This window comes from Protopterus annectens, chromosome 8.part0, assembly GCF_019279795.1.
Source record: "Protopterus annectens isolate FY-2018-M chromosome 8.part0, PAN1.0, whole genome shotgun sequence".
Taxonomy (NCBI): Eukaryota; Metazoa; Chordata; order Ceratodontiformes; family Protopteridae; genus Protopterus; species Protopterus annectens.
The window spans coordinates 1,098,337,170-1,098,356,634 of NC_056741.1; the positions used below are offsets into that span (position 1 = coordinate 1,098,337,170).

Genomic DNA, 19,465 nt, shown 5'->3' on the forward strand with positions numbered 1-19,465 from the left:
GAGCTGCCCACTTTCTCTCAGCAAAACAAGAGTCAAGCTGAGTTCCCTAACCCAAAACAGAAGAATCTTTCATTGGGATTAACAAAGGCTTCAAGTGAAGAAAAGGAGGTCCTATACTGAGACTGCAAAGGCCCATCTAACACTCAAAAGCCTGCTGACAGGAGTCTGACAACTGCATGCCTGTGAAGGTTTAATCGCTTTTTAAACACACTTCACTCTCACCTGCATAGACTATAAAATCAGATTAAAGCAAGTACTAGTTTAGATATTTTTAAGAACAACTTGGACACTTATTATGGGAGTTACTGTTTTGGTATATTGGAAGGCTAGAAGTGCATTATTGCCCATGCCTGAAATATTTGTATGCATGTACGTATACTCTCATCCTCAGAAATGCAAATTAAACTGTGAAGATAAGGGCTATTATAAGGACTTCTTGAGGAAATGAAAAGGGGAGAAGAGAAGCAAGCCAGCAAGAATTATATAGACTCTCCTAGTAGAACAGTTGGTTCCTCTTTTGGTAACTGCCAGAACTTATCCTTAAAAGGACAACAGCCTAAGTCACATTATTTGATGAAAACTGGCTGTCCTTGCCAAAGTGTTAGCACAAATTATGTGGTAACAAACATTTAAATTATGGGTTCAAGTCCAGGCCCAGCTGAAATTCTTAAGTCTGCAATTCTTGCTATAACTGGCTTTAAAACATACAATATAAAGTACAATATATAAATGGGTATTGGTAGTATTCTGATAAGAAAGGTCCTAAAAGAGAAAAAAATGTATTTTGCATTTTTGCTAAATGTGCGTTGAACTGAGTTACTAGGTTCAGTTCCTGGTCATGATTAAAAAAATTCACAGACCTGATGTACGAGTTGTTACACTTTAAATGTAATTATAACATGTCATTCACTGATGTAACAGCATATAAGAGAGAAAACAGACAGAACTACAGCTCTGTTCCATAGTTTTATAGCTACAGCTAGGTTATCTAGCCTCTGGTGCAGTTCCCAGGCCTAGTACCACTTAACAGTAACTTGAGGGACAAAAAAAATCCTCTCAGTTACAGAGAGAGTGAGTGTTGAAAACAAAAAAAAAAAAGTCAACTTCCCCTTTCAAAACTGTAGCAAACTCCAGGCTGCAGCTAAATACAACACACAACACGCCAAAGCTCTTCAGCTCTGATCGCAAATGCAGTATCAGCATTTATTTCTGAATGTCAGTATTGTACTACCAAATGACTGCCATCTACCAATCTCACCCCTTAATATCCTGCATCTGGGAAATCTGCCCCATTCACGACACCCTAGCTACTCCTCTGTGCATAAAGTCATACTGGGAGTCTTAGAACAAATTACAGTGGATATAAAAAGTTTACACACCACTGTTAAAATGCCATGTTTTTGTGATATATAAAAAATGAGACCACAATAAATAATTTCAAAACTTTTCCCCTTTAATGTGACCTATAACCTGTACAATTCAATTGAAAAACAAACAAATCTGTTAGGGGAAAAATATAAAAAAATAAACAACATACAATAAGCTGGTTGCATAAGTGTCCACACCCTTAAACTAATACTCTGTTGAAGCACCTTTTGATTTAATTACAGCATTCAGTCTTCTTGGGTAGGAGTCTATCAGCATGGCACATTCTTGACTTGGCAATATTTGCCCACTCTTCCTTGCAAAGGCACTCCAAATCTGTCAGATTGCAAGGGCATCTCTTGTGCACAGCCCTCTTCAGGTCACCCCACTGATGTTTCTATTGGATTTAGGTCTGGGTTCTGGCTGGGCCACTCCAAAACTTTAGCTTTCTTTTGGTGAAGCCATTCTTTTGTTGATTTGGATGTAAGCTTGGGGTCACTGTTGTGTTGAAAGGTGAAATTCCTCTTCAACTTCAGCTTTCTAGCAGAGGCCTGAAGGTTTTGGGCCAAAAGTGACTGGTATTTGGAACTGTTCATAACTCCCTCCACCTTAACTAAAGCCCCAGTTCCAGCTGAAGAAAACTAACCACAAAGCATGGTACTGCCACCACCAAGCTTCACAGTGGGCATGGTGTTCTTTTGATGATGTGAAGTGTGGTTTTTGTGTCAAACATACCTTTTGGAATTGTGGCCAAAAAGTTCAACCTTGGTCTCTCATCAGACCATAACAAATTTTCCCACATGCTTTTGGGAGACCTGATGTACTGTTTTGCAAATTTTAGCCGGGCTTGGATGTTTTTCCATGTAAGAAAAGGCTTCTGTCTTGCAACACTACCCCATAGCCCAGAAATATGGAGAATATGGGAGATTTGTCACCTGTAGTACACAACCAGTACTTGCCAGAAATTCCTGTAGCTCCTTCAGTATTGCTGTAGGTCTCTTGGCAGCCTCCCTGACCAGTTTTCAGCTTGTCTTTTCATCAAATTTGGAGGGACGTCCAGTTCTTTGCAACATCACTGTTGTCCCATATTTTCCCCACTTTTTGATGACCGTCTTCACTGGGTTCCATGGTATATCCAATGCTGTAGAAATGTTTTTGCACCCTTCTCCTCACTGATATCGTTCAACAATAAGATCCCTTTGATGCTTTATAAGCTCTCTGCGAACCATGGCTTTTGCTGTAGCAGGAACTGAGTAAATGTCAGTAAAATCCTACTAGGGCAGCTGAACTTTATTTGGGATTAATCAGAGTCTCTTTGATGGCAGGTGTGTAACCAAGAAGACTGAATGCTGCAACCAGCTTATTGTACGTTGTTTAGTTTTTATATTTTTTTCCCCTAACAGATTTGTTTTTCAATTGAATTGTACAAGTTATAGGTCACATTAAAGGTGGGAAATGTTTTGAAATGATTTATTGTGGTCTCATTTTTTATATCACAAAAACCTGGCATTTTAACAGGTGTGTGTAAACTTTTTATATCCACTGTATATGGCTGGATAAAATGCTTAGGCCTGTCATTATAAGATACATCAGCATGAATAAGTTTACTGTAATAAGCTTTAGAAAAGGAATGAAAATGTAATACCTCTTTTACACATGGCATAAACAAGCAGACATTTTTAGATGCAAATTCCATCCAGTGCTGCCAAATCACAGCCGACTCCTGCAGCAATCCTATGAAGAGTAGATGCTATGCTGAGTTTATTAGGCAAATAGGGAAAGTACAGTTGTGTACACTTACATAAATGTAGATGTTCGAGTGTATTCAATGTTTCAGTCATCACCTGTGGGTTATCCCTGCTGTGGTAGCCCTTGGCCGGCCCGAATAACAGTCAGTGTTTTTCTGCTTAGGCTGCTCTCGCTTGCTGCCTGATGTCAGGTCGTCCGTGCTATAAAGGAGAGCAGCCAACGCCATTACATCAGTTTTTCCAGCCCTAAGCCGTCAGAGGCCCAAGTAAATAAGGTAAAGTGGTCCTGGTGGCTAAAACGTATGCCTCCCTAAAAAAAGAAGATATAGGGGGAAGGAGGGTGGGAAACCAGGACTGCAACAGTGAATACACTCAAACATCTACATTTATGGTAAGTGTACACAACTGTACTATGTTCTTCATGTTTCACTGTTGCAGTCATCACCTGTGGGAGGATTCCCAAAGCTGAAGAGTGGGGTGGTAGACTTAGTAAGATACCTAGGAATGGGTCAGCATGCCCTGCAGAACTGCAGAGGCAAACCCTGCTCTAGCCTTAGAAAACAGATGTAGGTGGTAATGCTTAGTAAAGGTATGGACAGAAGTCCAGGTGGCAGCTTCCAGGATGTCCCTGGTGGGAACTCTTCTGAGGAATGCCGTGGAGGCTGCCCTAGTGGAATAGGTTGGAATAGACTTGGGGGTGGGGGGGTTCCCATGCAATCTGTAGCAGAAATGGATACAGTGCGATATCCATTTGGAAATGAATTGTTTGGAAATGGGCTTCTCCTGCAAAGCTGACAAGTAGTTGGGTCTGTTTTACTGAAGGGTTTGGTGCGGTCCAGACAGTATCTGAGCTGTCTGTGCATGTCTACTGAGTGCAGAATTCTTTCCCCCTTGTTCTGAGGGTTAGGAAAGAAGGTGGGTAGATGTATGGCCTGATTGAGAGTTACATTAGATACCACCTTGGGCATAAAGGAGGGATTAGTCCTCAGGGAGACCCTGTCTGCATGGAAGATGATGAAGGGCTCAATGGCCAGCAGAACCTGAAGTTCTGAAACTCTACTGGCTGAGGTGATAGCTAGGAGGAATCTTAGTTCTACTGAAGCAGCAGGTTCGAAGGGTGGTAAAGTTAGTTTTTCCAAAACATAATTCAGGTCCCAGGCTGGAGTGGGTGGTCTTCTGAGTGGTCTGATATTAGAAGCCCCTCTGAGGAATTGTGTAATGAAAGGATGGGAGAACAGGGGCTGTTCTCTATCAAAATGAGCTGAAATGGCTGAGGCATGGATTTTAATAGAGAAGGAGAGGCCACTAGTAAGTAGCTCCGCTAGGTAGTCCAGGATAAGATGGATGGAAGGTTGAGAGGTATTCCCCCCTCCGGACTGGCTCCAGGAGCAAAATCTTTTCCATTTTCCTGCATAGGATTTTCTAGTGCTGTGCCTTCTGGCCTCTGTGATAATGTCCAGGACCCGTTTGCTTAACAGGGGTCCCTTGTTTGCCTTTAGAGTATTAGCCATGCTGATAGTTTGAGAGTCTGCAAATCTGAGTGCAGCATCCTCCACCCACCTGAGTTAAGAGTTCTGAGATCAGGGGAAGTTGCCTGGGAGGCTGTAAGGGCGGGCTGCGCAGTAAGGGGTACCAATGTTGTCTGGGGCAATGTGAATGGCCTTTGGTCTCTTCTCCATTATTTTGATCAGTACCTTTGGAATAAGAGGCAGAGGAGGGAATGCGTACACAAAGAGGCTGTTCAAGGAGAAGGTCAATGCATCCACCCTCCATGCTAGGTGGTGATATTCCCTGGTACAGAATTTCTTTAGCTGATGGTTTAGATGCAAAGCAAAGAGATCCACCTCCGGAGTCCCCCACACCTCAGTGATTTGTAAAAAGGTTTTTCTGTGGAGCTGCCATTCGTGGGGGTCCAGTAAGTTTCTGTTTAAGTGGCCCGCCAGGGTGTTGTTGATCCCTGGTAGGTATTGGGCCATCAGGTATAGTCCCATGGAAGAGGCCGTCAGCCAGAGGTTCATGGCTAGCCTGCACAGAGGGTAAGATTGGGTGCCTCCCTGTTTGCTGATGTACCACATTACTGTGGTGTTGTCTGTTTTGATAAGGGGAACCCGAGGCTTGAGATGGGGTTTGAAGGAAGTCAGAACTTTTTGTACTGCCATCATTTCCTTCTGGTTGATGTGTAAGGGAAGGTGCTGGGCATCGCAAAGACCTTGGGTGCACCTGCCTTCTAGGTGAGCACCCCAAGCTATGTCTGAGGCATCAGTGGTAATGGTCTGCCTGGTAGGGCAGTGTGTGAAGGGAAGACCCCTGTTCTGGGCACAGGCCCCTGCTAACCAGAGTAACTCGGCCCTGATACAGGGAATCAGAGGTCTCTAGAGGCTGATAGTGCTGGCACCAAAGGTTCTTTAGGTGCTACTGAAGTTTTCTCATGTGAAGCCTGGCCAAAGGAATTAGAAGGAAGCAAGATGCCATGTACCCCAAGGCTTGCAGGAACATCCTGGCAGTGAGGTGACTTCTGGAAGCCAGTTGGGTGAAATAGAAAGGCAGGAAGCTCTGCTTTTCTGGAGATAGGAAGGCCATTTGGGATGCTGTATCCAGCAGTGCCCCGAAGAAAATGATCTTCCTGGAGGGTGTTTGCACTGATGGTATACCCTAAAGAGGTTAGGAGGGTTTTTACAAAGAGCAGGTCCTTCATTTCTTTAGTCTGCCTGAATGAGGCAGCTGTCCAGATAAGGATACATTTGCATATTTTTCTGTCAGCAGAAGGCTATGGCTGGGGCTAAGCATTTGGTGAATACCCTGGGAGCAGTATATAAGCCAAAGGGTAGCGCAGAGAACTGAAAGTGTTGTGAGCCTGCTCTGAAGCGAAGGAATTTCCTGCAGGATTCCCTTATGGGGATGTGGAGGTAGGCATCTTTTATATCTAGGGTTGCTAACCAGGCATTTTTTGTCAGCATAGGCAGCAGCTGCTGCAAGGTTAGCATTTTGAATTTGGGGACCACCAAGGAGGTGTTCAGAATGGATAAATCCAGGATGGGGTGCCAAGTGCCCTCTTTTCTGGGAACCAAGAATAGTCTGGAATAAAAGCCTTTGCCTGTTTGATCTGAGGGGACAGGTTCTACTGCCCCTTGGGATATGGGAGTTTGGACTTGTTTCAATGCCTCTGCTCACTGATTTCGAGATAAATCTGGGTACCCGCTTGGAAATGGGAGTTCGCTGAAGGAGAATTTGTATCCCTGAAAAATGATCTTTAAGACCCACTGGTCCTTTGTTACAGAAAGCCAATTTTCTTTGCAGAGGGACAGCCTTCCTCCTAGCTTTTGGTGAGGGAAAAGAGGGCAGAGGGAGGACAGGGAGTCATTGACAGTTTTTGCCATAGAGGGATGGCTTAGAACTCCCTGCCTTTGGAGTGGAAGTGGCCCACTGTTTGGTTCTCTGCTGTCCCTGGGGTGGGAGTCTGGGTGGTCTGTCCCTGTGAGGCTTGCCTTGCCCCTATCTGCAAGGTGCAGGAAAGGACCAGTGCTTTGAGGGAAAATTCCTGCTGAAACTAGGAGTTTGCACCTGAAGGAAATCTTTTACTGTTTGCATAGATTTTGCTTTGTTTTCCATCCTTTTAAGCACCTCTTCTGCTTTTTCCTCCAAACAAGCAGTCCATATCCAAGGATGCATCAAGTAATTTAGATATGACATAATCAGGGAGAGGTTGTTCCTTCAAAGATGCATGTCTCCTAATGACAGATCCTGACACTGCTTCCCTGCTTGAGGCCTCTAGGGCATCATATCCACAGTGTAATGAGTGTTTAGCCACTTGACAAGAAGAGTGCAGTAAATCTGCTAACTCTTTCGAATTAGCAGTCAGGAAAGGTAGAATTTTTTTGTTTTAACAGTTCCAAAGTGTGTTGCTGATATTTTAGCATGCGGAACTGACAGATGAGAGCTCTGACAGCCAAGGTTGCAGAAGTGTATATTTTTTTACTCCATCTGTCCAGAGCTCTGGAGTCCTTGCCAGAAGGAGTAAGATTTTTGGTAGAACTAGCCTTAACTCCTTTTGGTCCCTGTGTAATGACCTCCGGGTCTGCAGCAGGATTTCTATACAGGTATCTGTGAGAGTCCGGTACTCTGTAATACCTATCAGGTTTTCTAGGAGCAGGTAGGAGGGTGTCAGGACTTAAACTGGATTCCTGGAAGACATCATCAACCACCTCTGAGAGAGGAGGGATGGCAAAGTGTCTGTGCTGGGGCAGGTCTAGAAACTCTCTTAGTCTTTTGTTAGACTGAGGGAAGTCCTGGGATTTCCACTGAAAATGTTCCCTGAGGGTGTGAAGAGTTCCCCAAAAGAAAGATCTTCAAGTGGGGAGGCTGAGGGAATGGATTTCTCTGCATCTGAATCCTCATAAGCAGTCAGAGGTTGTTGTTCCTCTTCAAAATCTGAATAATCAGAATCTTCAGAATCCTGTTCTGTTACTATTTCAGGAGAAAGGTATTTTTCTTTTTAGAAGTTGTGGCCTGACTACCCATGATAAGGGTGATAAGATCCTCTGCCATTTTAAGCATTTGAGTTTGGGGAGGAGCAGCAGGAGTAACATGGTGGCAAGAGGTAGTTTTCCTGGGAATGGCCTTGCCTCTAGGCCTAAGAGAATCGATTGGTCTGAGAGGAGCGTTAGTCGGAAGCGAAGATGTTGTTTTTTGTTTGGAATCGGTAGTGCGAAAGGCCTCCTCGGAGGCTGGTGCCTGGGTCACTGCTCTGGACCCAACAGAGGCAGAGACAACCAAAGGCTCGGAAGACGAAGAAGATTTCTGCGGCATACCAGACTTCGAAAGGGTCTTGGTAGAGGCCTGCAAAGGAATCGAATCGGGCATCAGGGGCTGCGAAAGCACCTCACCGAATTCCGGAGAACTGATGACCTGCTTAGCGCTAGAGTCATCAGAAGGCTTAGCCTTGTGTGGTCTGTCTCTATCTTTATCTTTACGTTTCTTCGGAATGTCTACGGAAGGTTGGCTGATGGATGCCATTTCGGAATGTGAAGACGGAAGATGAAAATACTTGGCTAGAATAAGAGCTCTACGGCGAATGGTTCTCGCATTAAAGAGGGCACAGAACTGACAATGAGGGACATCGTGGTCTGGGCCTAAACAAGTGACGCAGTATGAGTGGAAGTCTCGGTATGGTATTTGCTTTCCACAGGCGAGACAACTATTAACTTTTTCGGACATCGGTTAGTGCAAGAAAAAAGGATCCCCAATGGGGTACTCAGCTGTAGACGTTTTCAGCTGTAAATCGAAACTCTGGTAGTGACCGCCCGGCACACTTGCGAACTGCTTCTGCTACGGGCTCCACGGCAAGAAAAACTGGTGTAATGGTGTCAGCTGCTCTCCTTTATAGCACTGACGACCTGACGTCAGGCAGCAAGCCACAGCAGCCGACGCAGAAAAATATTGACTCTGGTATTCCGGCCGTCAGAGGGCTACCACACCAGGGCACAGGTAATGACTGCAACAGTGAAACACGAAGAACATCATAAGGAGACTGCAAGGCCTTTCTTTCATATCTCACACACTGCATGTGTACCTATAGATAATTTACTACTACCAATACATATACAATGTGTTTTTGGGATGTGAAAGAAAACCAGAGTACCAGGAGGAAGCCCAGGTGCACACTTAGAGGACATGTAGACTCCACACAGAATGCATCCTAGCTGAGAACTGAACAGATGTTCCATGCTGTGTGGCAACAGTGCTACTCATTACATCACATGCCACCCTTAAACACAATACCAGTATAAGACATGCATCTTGTGCTCCATTGTAAAATCATAGTGTCAAACAAAAATTCAGTACAGACTCACAGTACTTTCCAGTCTCCTGCAACTAATGTCATTATAACCTGGTTTGGAAATTTTAGAGATAAGAACTTTTTCCCAATGAGAGGAACAAATAGATTTAATCCAGCACAGACTAGCCACAAGTACATGTTGCTGTAATGCTCTGTGAGAACCTACTGAAGTGCAAGAACTGACATTTATTTTTCATTTATCGCTGACCTATAATTAGAAACAAAAAAATTATTGCTGGAAATATAGTCATCTTATAGTAACAACTAATTTGATTTTATCATACTAACAGCTAAAATGTGATGACTGTGGACATCCTCCTGGAGTGCAGCTTGACACTATCGGGTGTTTTCCCAACACAGTCAATGGAGAATGATAAATAGAATGTGTTTCTAAATTCCATCCATGAGCAAAATGAAAACTGAGTCCGTTTCTTTGTTCTGCAAATTTCTAATGACCCAAAAGAATTAAACTAAATGTAAAAAAGTGTAGTACAATCTCCTTTGGAAAACATAAGCATCTATACTGCTCTTTTATCAATGATGCTCTCCTCAAGTATGACACAGTTAATACAGACCTGGATACATTTGTTGACAATCATTACAATATCCTTCAACCTTACCCAAATGAATTTTTGAATGTTGAAGTTCTATGACCAAGGACGTTATCATACCTCTGTACTCATCCCTCATCTTAGCCATTACTGAATACAATGCTTACTTTGTTACGTATTTGTCCAGACAATTGGTCCAACCTGAAAGACTCCAATGCTTCTTTATTAAAAAAATATAATGGCCTCAGATCTATATCCTATGCTGAGCACCTCAAAATCATGTTCCTCATCTCAGTTTCCTACAGGCTTCTCAAGGGTGAGCTCCTTTCATTATATAAGCCCTCTAAAGACCCTGTCCTGAGTGACCTCCTTCATATTTGCAAAACTGAGAATACCTTGAACAATAATAATGAATACATTATGTATACAAATGTTCCGCCTTGCATTTGGTGGACATTTGCAGCTTGTCTTTTGCTGTAATACCGTGAACAACCCCAACACCCTTCACTGTAACATAAACAGAACCTGCTGAAGAGATGGATAGCTTACTCAAAGAACTTTGTTTTCGTGGAACATACTCCCCTTGCACATTAAACAAAATAGCTCCCTCACTCTTTGCAAACGCAACCTGGAGGAATCAATGAGTGGTTGTAAACATACCACCAGTTTCCACCCACAGTTCCTTACACACAGGGATAGCTTGTAGTGGGAATTGCAGCAGCTAGGCATCTAATATGATCTACTAGACCAGCTGCCCAGTAACGACCTATGAACCTAAGAGATTTCTAGTTCTTCTTCCACAAGTATAGAGTAAGCTAGTTTTGCAGAGAAAGAAGGCAGGTCATCATCCAGCCCACACAGAACCTCATCATTCACAGGGTTACCTTAAAATCTGTGGCATTTAGAGGGATGCTAGTGGAGTACAGGTATCAGTGAGGAAAATACAACAGGCTGAGGGCGAATGACACCTACACAAGCAAATGAAAGTTTGCAGAAGGTTGCTCAGTCTATGTCAGTAACCCTCTGACCCAAGGGAAGGTGACAAAAGTAGATTCCCTGGGCCACAGTTCAACCTGAAAGACATGTCATCGAGACTTCAGAGTCCATTCTGAGCAAGAAAAACATATTATTCTTTCAAAAAGGAGTGCCAGTGTGATACCACTACCATTTCTCTTACCCACCATCCTCTGAGAATGATTCCCATGAACATGTTCCCCTCAACTGAAGGACAGGTCATATTCTCTGAAGGTTCAAAGGGCATCACCAAAGTGGATGAAAAACAGATAGGAGTCATGGTTTTGGTCTGGACTACTATTCACTTACCTCTACCATCTTTGAATCCTACCTGGGTTTACCCAAGAGAATCACCATCAAACCACTTGTCTGGCCGTCCTCCATGGCAGCAATCCTCACTGCACTTATTTCTGCTATAAGCACCATGGAAAACCTACCCCATAGGGGATAAGATCACATTCCACCAGGTCTGCATCTACCTCTACAGCCTTTCTCAGAGGAGTCCCCTAGAAGCTGCTACCTGGAGCTCTGTACATTCCTTCACCAAACATTACCACATGCCTATTTTTTTTAAATCCAGAGCTGGTTTTGCCACTGCAGTCTTGCAGGTAATAGCTGGCCCTAATGCTCTCTAACTTCCTCCTCCCTTCCTTAGCTTTGGGAATCAACCCAAATCTAAAGACTGCAACAGTGAAACACGAAGAACATAGTACAGTTGTGTACACTTACCATAAATGTAGATGTTCGAGTGTATTCACTGTTGCAGTCCTGGTTACCCTCCCTCCAGCCCCCTGACTTCTCTTGGCTCTACCTTTCCTTCTTGTTTTAAGCTTTCTGGTGTATTTGCTTTTTGATGGAGGTGTAACATATAACTGCTTCCCATTGTGGGGGCATCTGACATCTGGGGCAAGAAAAACTGATGTAATGGCATCGGCTGCATGTTTTATACCCCTGACGACCTGATGTCATGAAAGAAGAGACAGCATCCGACGCAGGAATCCAGGACTCTGGTATTCAGGCTGGCTGAGGGCTACCTGCAGGCAGATAACCCAAATGTAATGACTGCAACAGTGAAACAAGAAGAACATCAGCAAACACTAATGCAGAAAAAAAGAAACTGGATCACCATTTGCTGGAAGGCTGCAAGCATAAAGAACCTGAAAACACAGTCCACTTCAAAGTCCAACAAGACAAGCAGCTGCTACCTATGTTCAAGAAACTGCTATGTGACAAATCTTGTATCAAGTAACTGATTATAACCTTTTATTTTGTGAGCTGATCCGAAGACCCTGTTTAACCGTGACCCGAGTCTTCAGGCAATGTAGTAACAGAAATGTAAGTAGTATGGTGTAATGGCAAAAGAGGGTTTCATGACCATGTAAAGAAGAGACATGGAATCATTAAAGAAAAAGAATGAAAGAAGAACTGTAAAATAAGAATGCAGAGAAAAAAAGCAAGGAAAGTGATTCATGCCTGTAGGTCATGGGATACTTCCCCAACATTCCTCTCAACTGTCCATATTTTCACAGAATGCCCAGATTTTTGCTTCATATTTTTGGTCTAGTCCTCATAAAATTTGTGGCTTTCTGGCAAATCACGGAGGACTGAAAAAACATACATTTGAGTTTCAGACTACACATCCTTCAAAAAATGAATGCTAACACAAATCCTGTCCTTTTAGCAACTTTCGAAGTTGATTGGAGCAATATTTAAAACCTGTCCTTATTTTTGGGCCTTTTACCACTGGTTATTTTAGGTTTTGTCCAGATGAATAGAGATGTATGCTCCCTGACTATACTTTTAGTCAGTGACACATTGCTGAAGGGCATTACTTTTTGGGAGAGGTGCATGGTTACAGCAAATTCAACACAGGTGCACAGAAACTCTCAGTGCTGTGCTCACAGCAGCAATGACAAATGGTTCGTATCCATGGACCTCCAAAGGCAACCATGAGACAGCAGGATGCTCAATGGGCAGAGCAGTGGGAGAGAACATGTTGTGAATAATAGGCAATACCTTTATTAACAAGGCAAAGGGATCTATGTGCATACCCTTCCTGTACCACATTAACAAAGGCATTACCTGTTGTAAACTGCATTTCCTCTGCCACTGCCATGCCCATTTGGCATCTTGCTGTGGATGTCTGCAATGCTGCCTGCTGTCCCTGGGTGCCCAGAGGGGCCATGAACATAGTCAATTGGTTAGTTCAGCAGTGGGCACAGTACTGTGAGCTTTTCTATGCCTGCTGTGAATTTGCTGACGCCATACATCTTTCTTAATGATGTACAGTTTGACTATGTGTTTTCCTTTCAGAGGTACTTATGGGGAATATCCCATGACCTACAAGCCTGTATCCCACAAAAATAAAGAAGACAGATGCATAAAGAAAGTAAGTAAGTGCTGGCAAAATGAGTATGAACAAAAGTTATTTCAGTTTGAAGCAGAACAGTTGTAAATGACGGCAACAATTTGCATGTTTTCCTGACAAAATGACATCAGCCTGAATCCTTGTAAACTGTTTAATGCAATATTCCTTAAAATTTAAATAAAAGCGGCAAAACATTCTGTTTGCTGATTACAGCAAGTCTATAATCCCCAGCAGGTAGAGGAACATGCCTTATGAGTGCTGACAATAATAGGCTTGCAGACCGAAAGAGGTCATGGTTTGTATGGAAGCACTGCCATGACTCACCTATGCTAAACTGAGGGCATTTCACAGCCAGAATAACCCTGTGTAGGCTAGGCATTACTTGCTTACCTGCAGAATCATTCTGATGGACAGTGGGATCATACAGATATTGTCTACAGCTGTTTTCACTGAGTACAGGTGACTTGTTATTTAGTAACCTACATCCTGAGCCTCACCAATAAGTGATACACGCACCTACTGAGAATGTCAGTGCAGGAGCAGCAGGCCTGGACTCTTAATACCATCAGCAGGATGCTGTATAGGTAAGACATGGAAAGCAACATTTACTTTACATTCACTGTGCCTGTCAGTCTACACTGCATATTGCTGTAATTTTGGAACCAACTCTGTGCAAGACATACTCTCCATTATGTAGTCATTCATGGTTCACATGTTGGCAGACATTGTGAACAAACATAAGTCATATTAATTTCAAATTTACAATGGGAAGCAGACCAAGAGATATGGTCATTACACACAGTACATACAGTGACATTTGCAAAAGACTTAACATGTTTATTACTGGCAGCTGCTGGAGCATTGCTAACAACAGACATACTTTGGGCTGAGCAGTCATGATCACTTCCGGCAAAGTGACATGAACAGCATAACACTACTGCTGTTAACACTACACATACATGAACCACTGTGTCTGGGGTAACACAGCCAACTCTGTGGTTATTACACCAGTCAGCCACACTGTTCTCTGTCTGAGCAATACTCCCAAACCTTCTGCTTCTGGTGTGGTTTCTGATATGCGCTATGAAAACTGTCTTGGACTCTCATTTGCATTTCTGTGTATGCACTGCACTACCTGCATATAACTTATTCAACTTGCTTTCACTATTTTATTGCACTTACAAAATGGCACAACATCTTGCTGGATTGCACACTAGTCTCATGTGAAACACACACAGTTTACCATTCAGTCTCATCATTTTACATAACATAGTACAATGCACAGACAGCACTTACCCTTCTTGGGCCGTCCAACTCTGCGGATCACCTGTACTGCTGTGAAATATACAAATGCATACATCAGTTGTAACAGGTAAAGATGCCTTCCACCAAATGAAAACAATACAGTGTCCTACAAATGGAAAGGAATACATGCGTAGTTTCTTACAATGATATGTACTGGGGCAGTACGGAGGTGCAATAGTTAGCACTTCTGCCTCCCAGTGAGCAGCTGCCTGGCTTGATTTTTGCAGAGGCATGCTCTGTGTAGCATCTGTTTTCCCTATATTTGTATGTGCTTTAACTTGGCTTTCCTGTTTCCACTCACATTCCAAGCACATGCTGGCAAGTAGAAAAGAAATACTAAATTAGAACTAGGTGTGCAACTGAATGTGTGTGTTTGTGTGTATCCTGTGATAGAAAGGTGTTTCATACAGGGCTCGTTCCTGCCTTATGCCAATTGTTTACTATGAGTATTTTAATTCCAGGCAATCCTGAACTGGATATGGCAAGGACAGATGATAAAAAGATAGATGAAACTATCTTGTATATTACAGCAAAATAAAATTAAGATTTTTTGTGGTACTTCAACATTCCATTCCACTTCTGTATATGCAGTAAGTGTACCTCACCCTAGTTCATGCACTGTACTTGAGGACACCTAACCTCAGAGCCTGCCAATTAATCCCAACTACTTAGCCAGCACACTTCTTGCTCATCAGGTGACGCAATGAAGATTTGACACTTGTGGTGTTTACAAGTAATACAAGTATATACATGCCAAACTTAAGAGACATTCCAGTAGCTGAGGCTTGCACAGGCAGAAAGGTGTTTTAGAATACCCAATGAAACCCCTCATAGATCAGTGGTACTGTAAGAAAGAATTTTTCATAGATAACAGCAGGGATCCTTCTTGGTAGGTCTAGAAATGTGAAAATCTCAAGCAGCAAACTAGCTAATGACAACAGAAGTATGATTCCTGGTTTACACAAATATGAAAGGCGGTTAGACACCTAAAGTAACAGCTTCAACAATAATGCTTAGTGAAAGTGCGAAATGGGGACCAGCTGGCTGTGGCACAGATGAATGCAGTGGACACAGTCCTGAAGCAAGCACCTTAAGCACACATTACAGGTGTGGTCCTTGACAGCTTATCTTCCAGTGAGTGAACAGCCATCTGAATAAGCCTCCTGACTGTTAAAACAGCTGATGTCAGTCTATCTGGTAATCAAGGAGATAAACATGTTTGGTCTTCCTCAATGCATACTTCAAAGAGGATGTGATGGAAATACATTCATGGTGTGAATGGCTTTTTCTGCTTTGATTTTCCAAACAGCAAACAAAACAGGGAGCCAAGCAGACTGATTAAATGGCAAAAAACATTCTCATGAGAAAATGCTGGCTAGTTGAAAAGGACACTCAATCTATGTGAAACTCACCATAGATACCCCATACATTAGGACCTGCAGCACTGATATCCAGCAGGCAGAAGTGATGAGCCACAGTTAAAGCACTTTCCAAGATCTAAACTTCAATACCACTGAGCCAGCTTGTTTAACAATGGACAGGCAAGACTGTCAATTATGAAGTTCAAATTCCATGGAGAACAAGGGCTCTAAAAAGATGGTCTGAGATGTAAAAATGCTTAAAAAAACTCCATGATCAGCTGGTGTTGCACTACAATTCTGCTACAAGGCCACGATAAACAGAAACAGTTGACAAATGCACCCAGACAGTGGAATAAGAGCGACCCTAATCTTGCAGCTGCCTAAAAAAAGTCAGTATAACCTCTAAAATGACTAAATGGGGAGGCACTTGGCACTGCTCCATTCAAATAAGAGAACCTTTTCTACATAGCAGTGCATGTCTATTGGGTGAAAGCTTCTTGGCAATCCCAGTCATGTATGACAGCCATTCTAAAGAGCTGAGTGAAGTCAAAAGTCCAGAGAAGGAACAGGACAGGAAGTAGAACCAGATGTCGCCCACCTAACTGATGGTTATCAATCTGGCTAGAACATACAGAGATTTCCCATATCACCAGTGATGTAAAAACTTGAAACTTCATCATTCTCGGCCACCATGGGAGCAATGAGGTTTAGTTTTGTCTTTTTTTTCATCCGTCAATACTGTGACGAAGCAAGGAATGGCAGGGAAGCATACAAAAATCTACTATGCCTCTATGTGGTGGCATGCAGAATGCCATCACTGTAAACTCCCATCGTACTCTGTCGCATCAAACTGAAAAATGGTAGACTCACATTTCACAAGTGTTATGTAAGCTGATCTTTTAAAGAATCTCCTTCAAAATTTAGACCAGATATCACTTTCTGAATCCATAACTCTGGGAAAGCACTGGAAAAGTGGTTCAGCAGTTTAAAACTGCTTGGGATATGAATATCAGAATGATGCCTTTATTGTTTCCTGAAATGCACATCAACTCTTTGCAGATAGTTAATAACAAAAGGCCTGGGCAATGGATTCATTCAAAAGTAAACCATGCACAGCATTAACAGCCTACCAATATAAAGTATATTTCTCAGGAAACATCTAACAACCTGGTTAGAGTTAGGGTTAAAATAAACAAAATAAATGCAGCTTTAGATTTTCAAGTTATACCCAAAGTCATAAAAATGTAGCATTATCTACAGAATTTGTTTAAACTAAGCTGTCAACAAACACCAAGGGAAGCCATTATCACACTCAATTGCAAACATCCTCATTCAAATAATCAGTCCACCTAGTTGTTTGAGAAGAGAAGCATGCTGAAGCACATATTAGGATAAACCGTTCTAAAAGAAGATATTTTAGGCTGTCACCTTAAGTTCTCTACTCTTAGGTTTTGAAACATTCATAACAGCGTATGGTTTCCTGAATATATTAATAAAACTACTTAGAAAGCGTTAAACTAAAATTGTGATTACAAGGATATAGAATAGTGTGTGCGTGTTGTACCTTTAAGAAGCATTTCAAGGATAGCACGTGCATATAAATAGCAAGTACGCGCTAGCTTCAGTGCCATTTTGAGAGTGCAGCCGAGAGTGAGCATATATGAGTGTAACAGCTAGTTTGTTTATAAGTTTATCTAAGTTAAAGTTGTTAAGCCTCAATCCTGATGTGTTTGCACATAATAAAGCTGCTTGAACAGAACCTATGAATGCTCGTCTGTTTTATCTGCATGAGCGACAAAGGAGTTTCTTGAATATAATAATTAGCATCATGATCATCAACCTCCCTTTTTCCAATTTTCTCCACTGGGTTGGGTGTTGCATCAACTATTGCCATCTTTCTCAATTCAGTGCCTCTCTCTTCGATGGCCAAGCCTGACTGTTACAGGACTTCTCGTACACAATCCATCCATTTCTTTGCTGGATATCCTTGTTTTTTCTTGCCTTCCTCCTGCCTCTCCCATATCCCTAGCAGAATGCCTTCTGCATTCCTGCACTTGTGCCTGAACCACCTTAATCTGTTCTCTTGGACCTTAGAGTTACTTTAGCTTCTATTTTGAGGTCCTTATTTCTTTGACTGTCCCACAGTGTGCATCCTACCACCCCATCTCAGGCACTTTATCTTCATCATCTCTAGCTTCCTCACCTGCTCTGCCTTCACTTCCCATACTTCTGTACAATACAAAAGTACTTGTCAGACCACTGCTACATACAATTGGCTTTTCAGCTTCTTTGGTATTCTTCTGTCACACAAAACTCCTGACACACTGTGCCAGTTAGCTGCCATCTGTCTGATTCTACCTTTGCCCTCCTCATTCACACCTCCTTTCTCCTCAACCATCCATCCCAGATACATGAAGCTGTTAACCAGTTCCACTACTTTCACTTCTATCTCAATGTTCAGCTTCTTCTGACTTCCCCCATTTGCTGCCATAACTGTCTTGTCTATACTCAATTTTATCCCATGTGACTTCAGATTTGTATTCTATTCCCTTATCATTTGTTGAGGTTCCTGTTCAGAGTCTGTATGCAATGCCACCTTGTCTGCAAACAGCACTGTTGTTCAATCCCTTGCCAACCTGTTCATTAATGTTCACCAGTATGAACAGCAGTGGGCTCAGAGCTGAACCCCTCTGCGAGTCTAAATACTGTTTATACTTTTGTCGTTGTGTCCTTGTACATTTATTTTTTGACATCTGTTTACAGGGAAAGTCCGAATGGATAAATATATCTGTTTTCAGAAGAAACTGGGGAGAAAAGCTCCAGAAATAAAAGAACAGAAAATATACATATATGAAAAATATCATAATACAACATACTGTAAATACATAAATTACTACAAATATTAATACACACAACATGCAGACTAATAACTATATACCACCATTAAAACAAGATAAATACAATATCATGTAGCACTGAAATGTGTTGACATGTAAGTGTGAGAGTTTGTAACCCATAAAGCAAATATCAGAGTGGAAAATTTAAACAGTGGATAAGGAGGAGGACAGGAAGAGGCAGAACAGTGAGAAAATCATTTGTTAGAAATAGTAAGTAGAGTAAATATGGGAGGGAGGAGAAATAATGAGTAAAAGCAAGATTAAGAGTATGAGAAACAAAAAGGAAAATGAGTGATAAGAAGTAGATAGGTATTAAAGGAGAAGGAGCTGAAATTTTAGCCAGGAGTCAGAGAGGAATTATTTTAGTTGCAGCTTAAACAAATGAATGTTATCCATTCACCATGCACCATATTGGTGCAGGGATCATATTCCAGAGTTTTGCTACAGTGTGAATACAGACTTTGACCACAGTTTTTGTAAGGCTTACAAATGTTCAAGTAGATTTTTGTTAGAAGACTGAATGTGACAACTTGGGAGGTAGTAGTAGAGAATAAGAAGTTATGTACTCACCATAACGTTCCATCTGAGTAGGTATTTTCACTTGTCTGCAACCTGTGGGATACAGATCCGATCTCGGATCCGAGCCGGCAACTTCTATCATAGCATAGATCCGAGCTCCTAGCTCCTCCCCTTACCCATAATCCCCTGCCTGCCCTAACTGACCTCAGATCAAGTTTGCCCCATAGCACAACAGATAAAGGTGTCCCAATGGGAACATATGCTAATAACACAAGAGCGATCAAATCGGTCAGGGGGAAGGAGGGGGGGATGGTTGCAGACAAATGAAGATACCTACTCAGATGGAACGTTATGGTGAGTACATAACTTCTTAATCTGAAGTAGGAACTTCATTTGTCAGCAACCTGTGAGAGAGTCCCCAGCTACCCAAGTCATGGGTGGCCTTCATGGAAGGATATTCCGGAGCACCGCAGAGCCAAAGGACGCTCTACCTCGGGAAAC

At 42.4% G+C, this 19,465-nt stretch overlaps 1 protein-coding gene across 43 annotated transcripts in view; it reads right to left on the reverse strand.

Annotated features, from left to right (window-relative positions):
* LOC122809254 (titin-like) overlaps positions 1 to 19,465 on the reverse strand; it is a 3,339,665-nt gene that overhangs the window by 451,527 nt on the left and 2,868,673 nt on the right. For all 43 annotated transcript variants that reach the window (XM_044080625.1, XM_044080596.1, XM_044080621.1 and 40 more), the window contains one exon: positions 14,179 to 14,217. In XM_044080625.1, the coding sequence (XP_043936560.1) occupies positions 14,179 to 14,217 (39 nt within the window). The remainder of the gene's footprint in view (positions 1 to 14,178; positions 14,218 to 19,465) is intronic.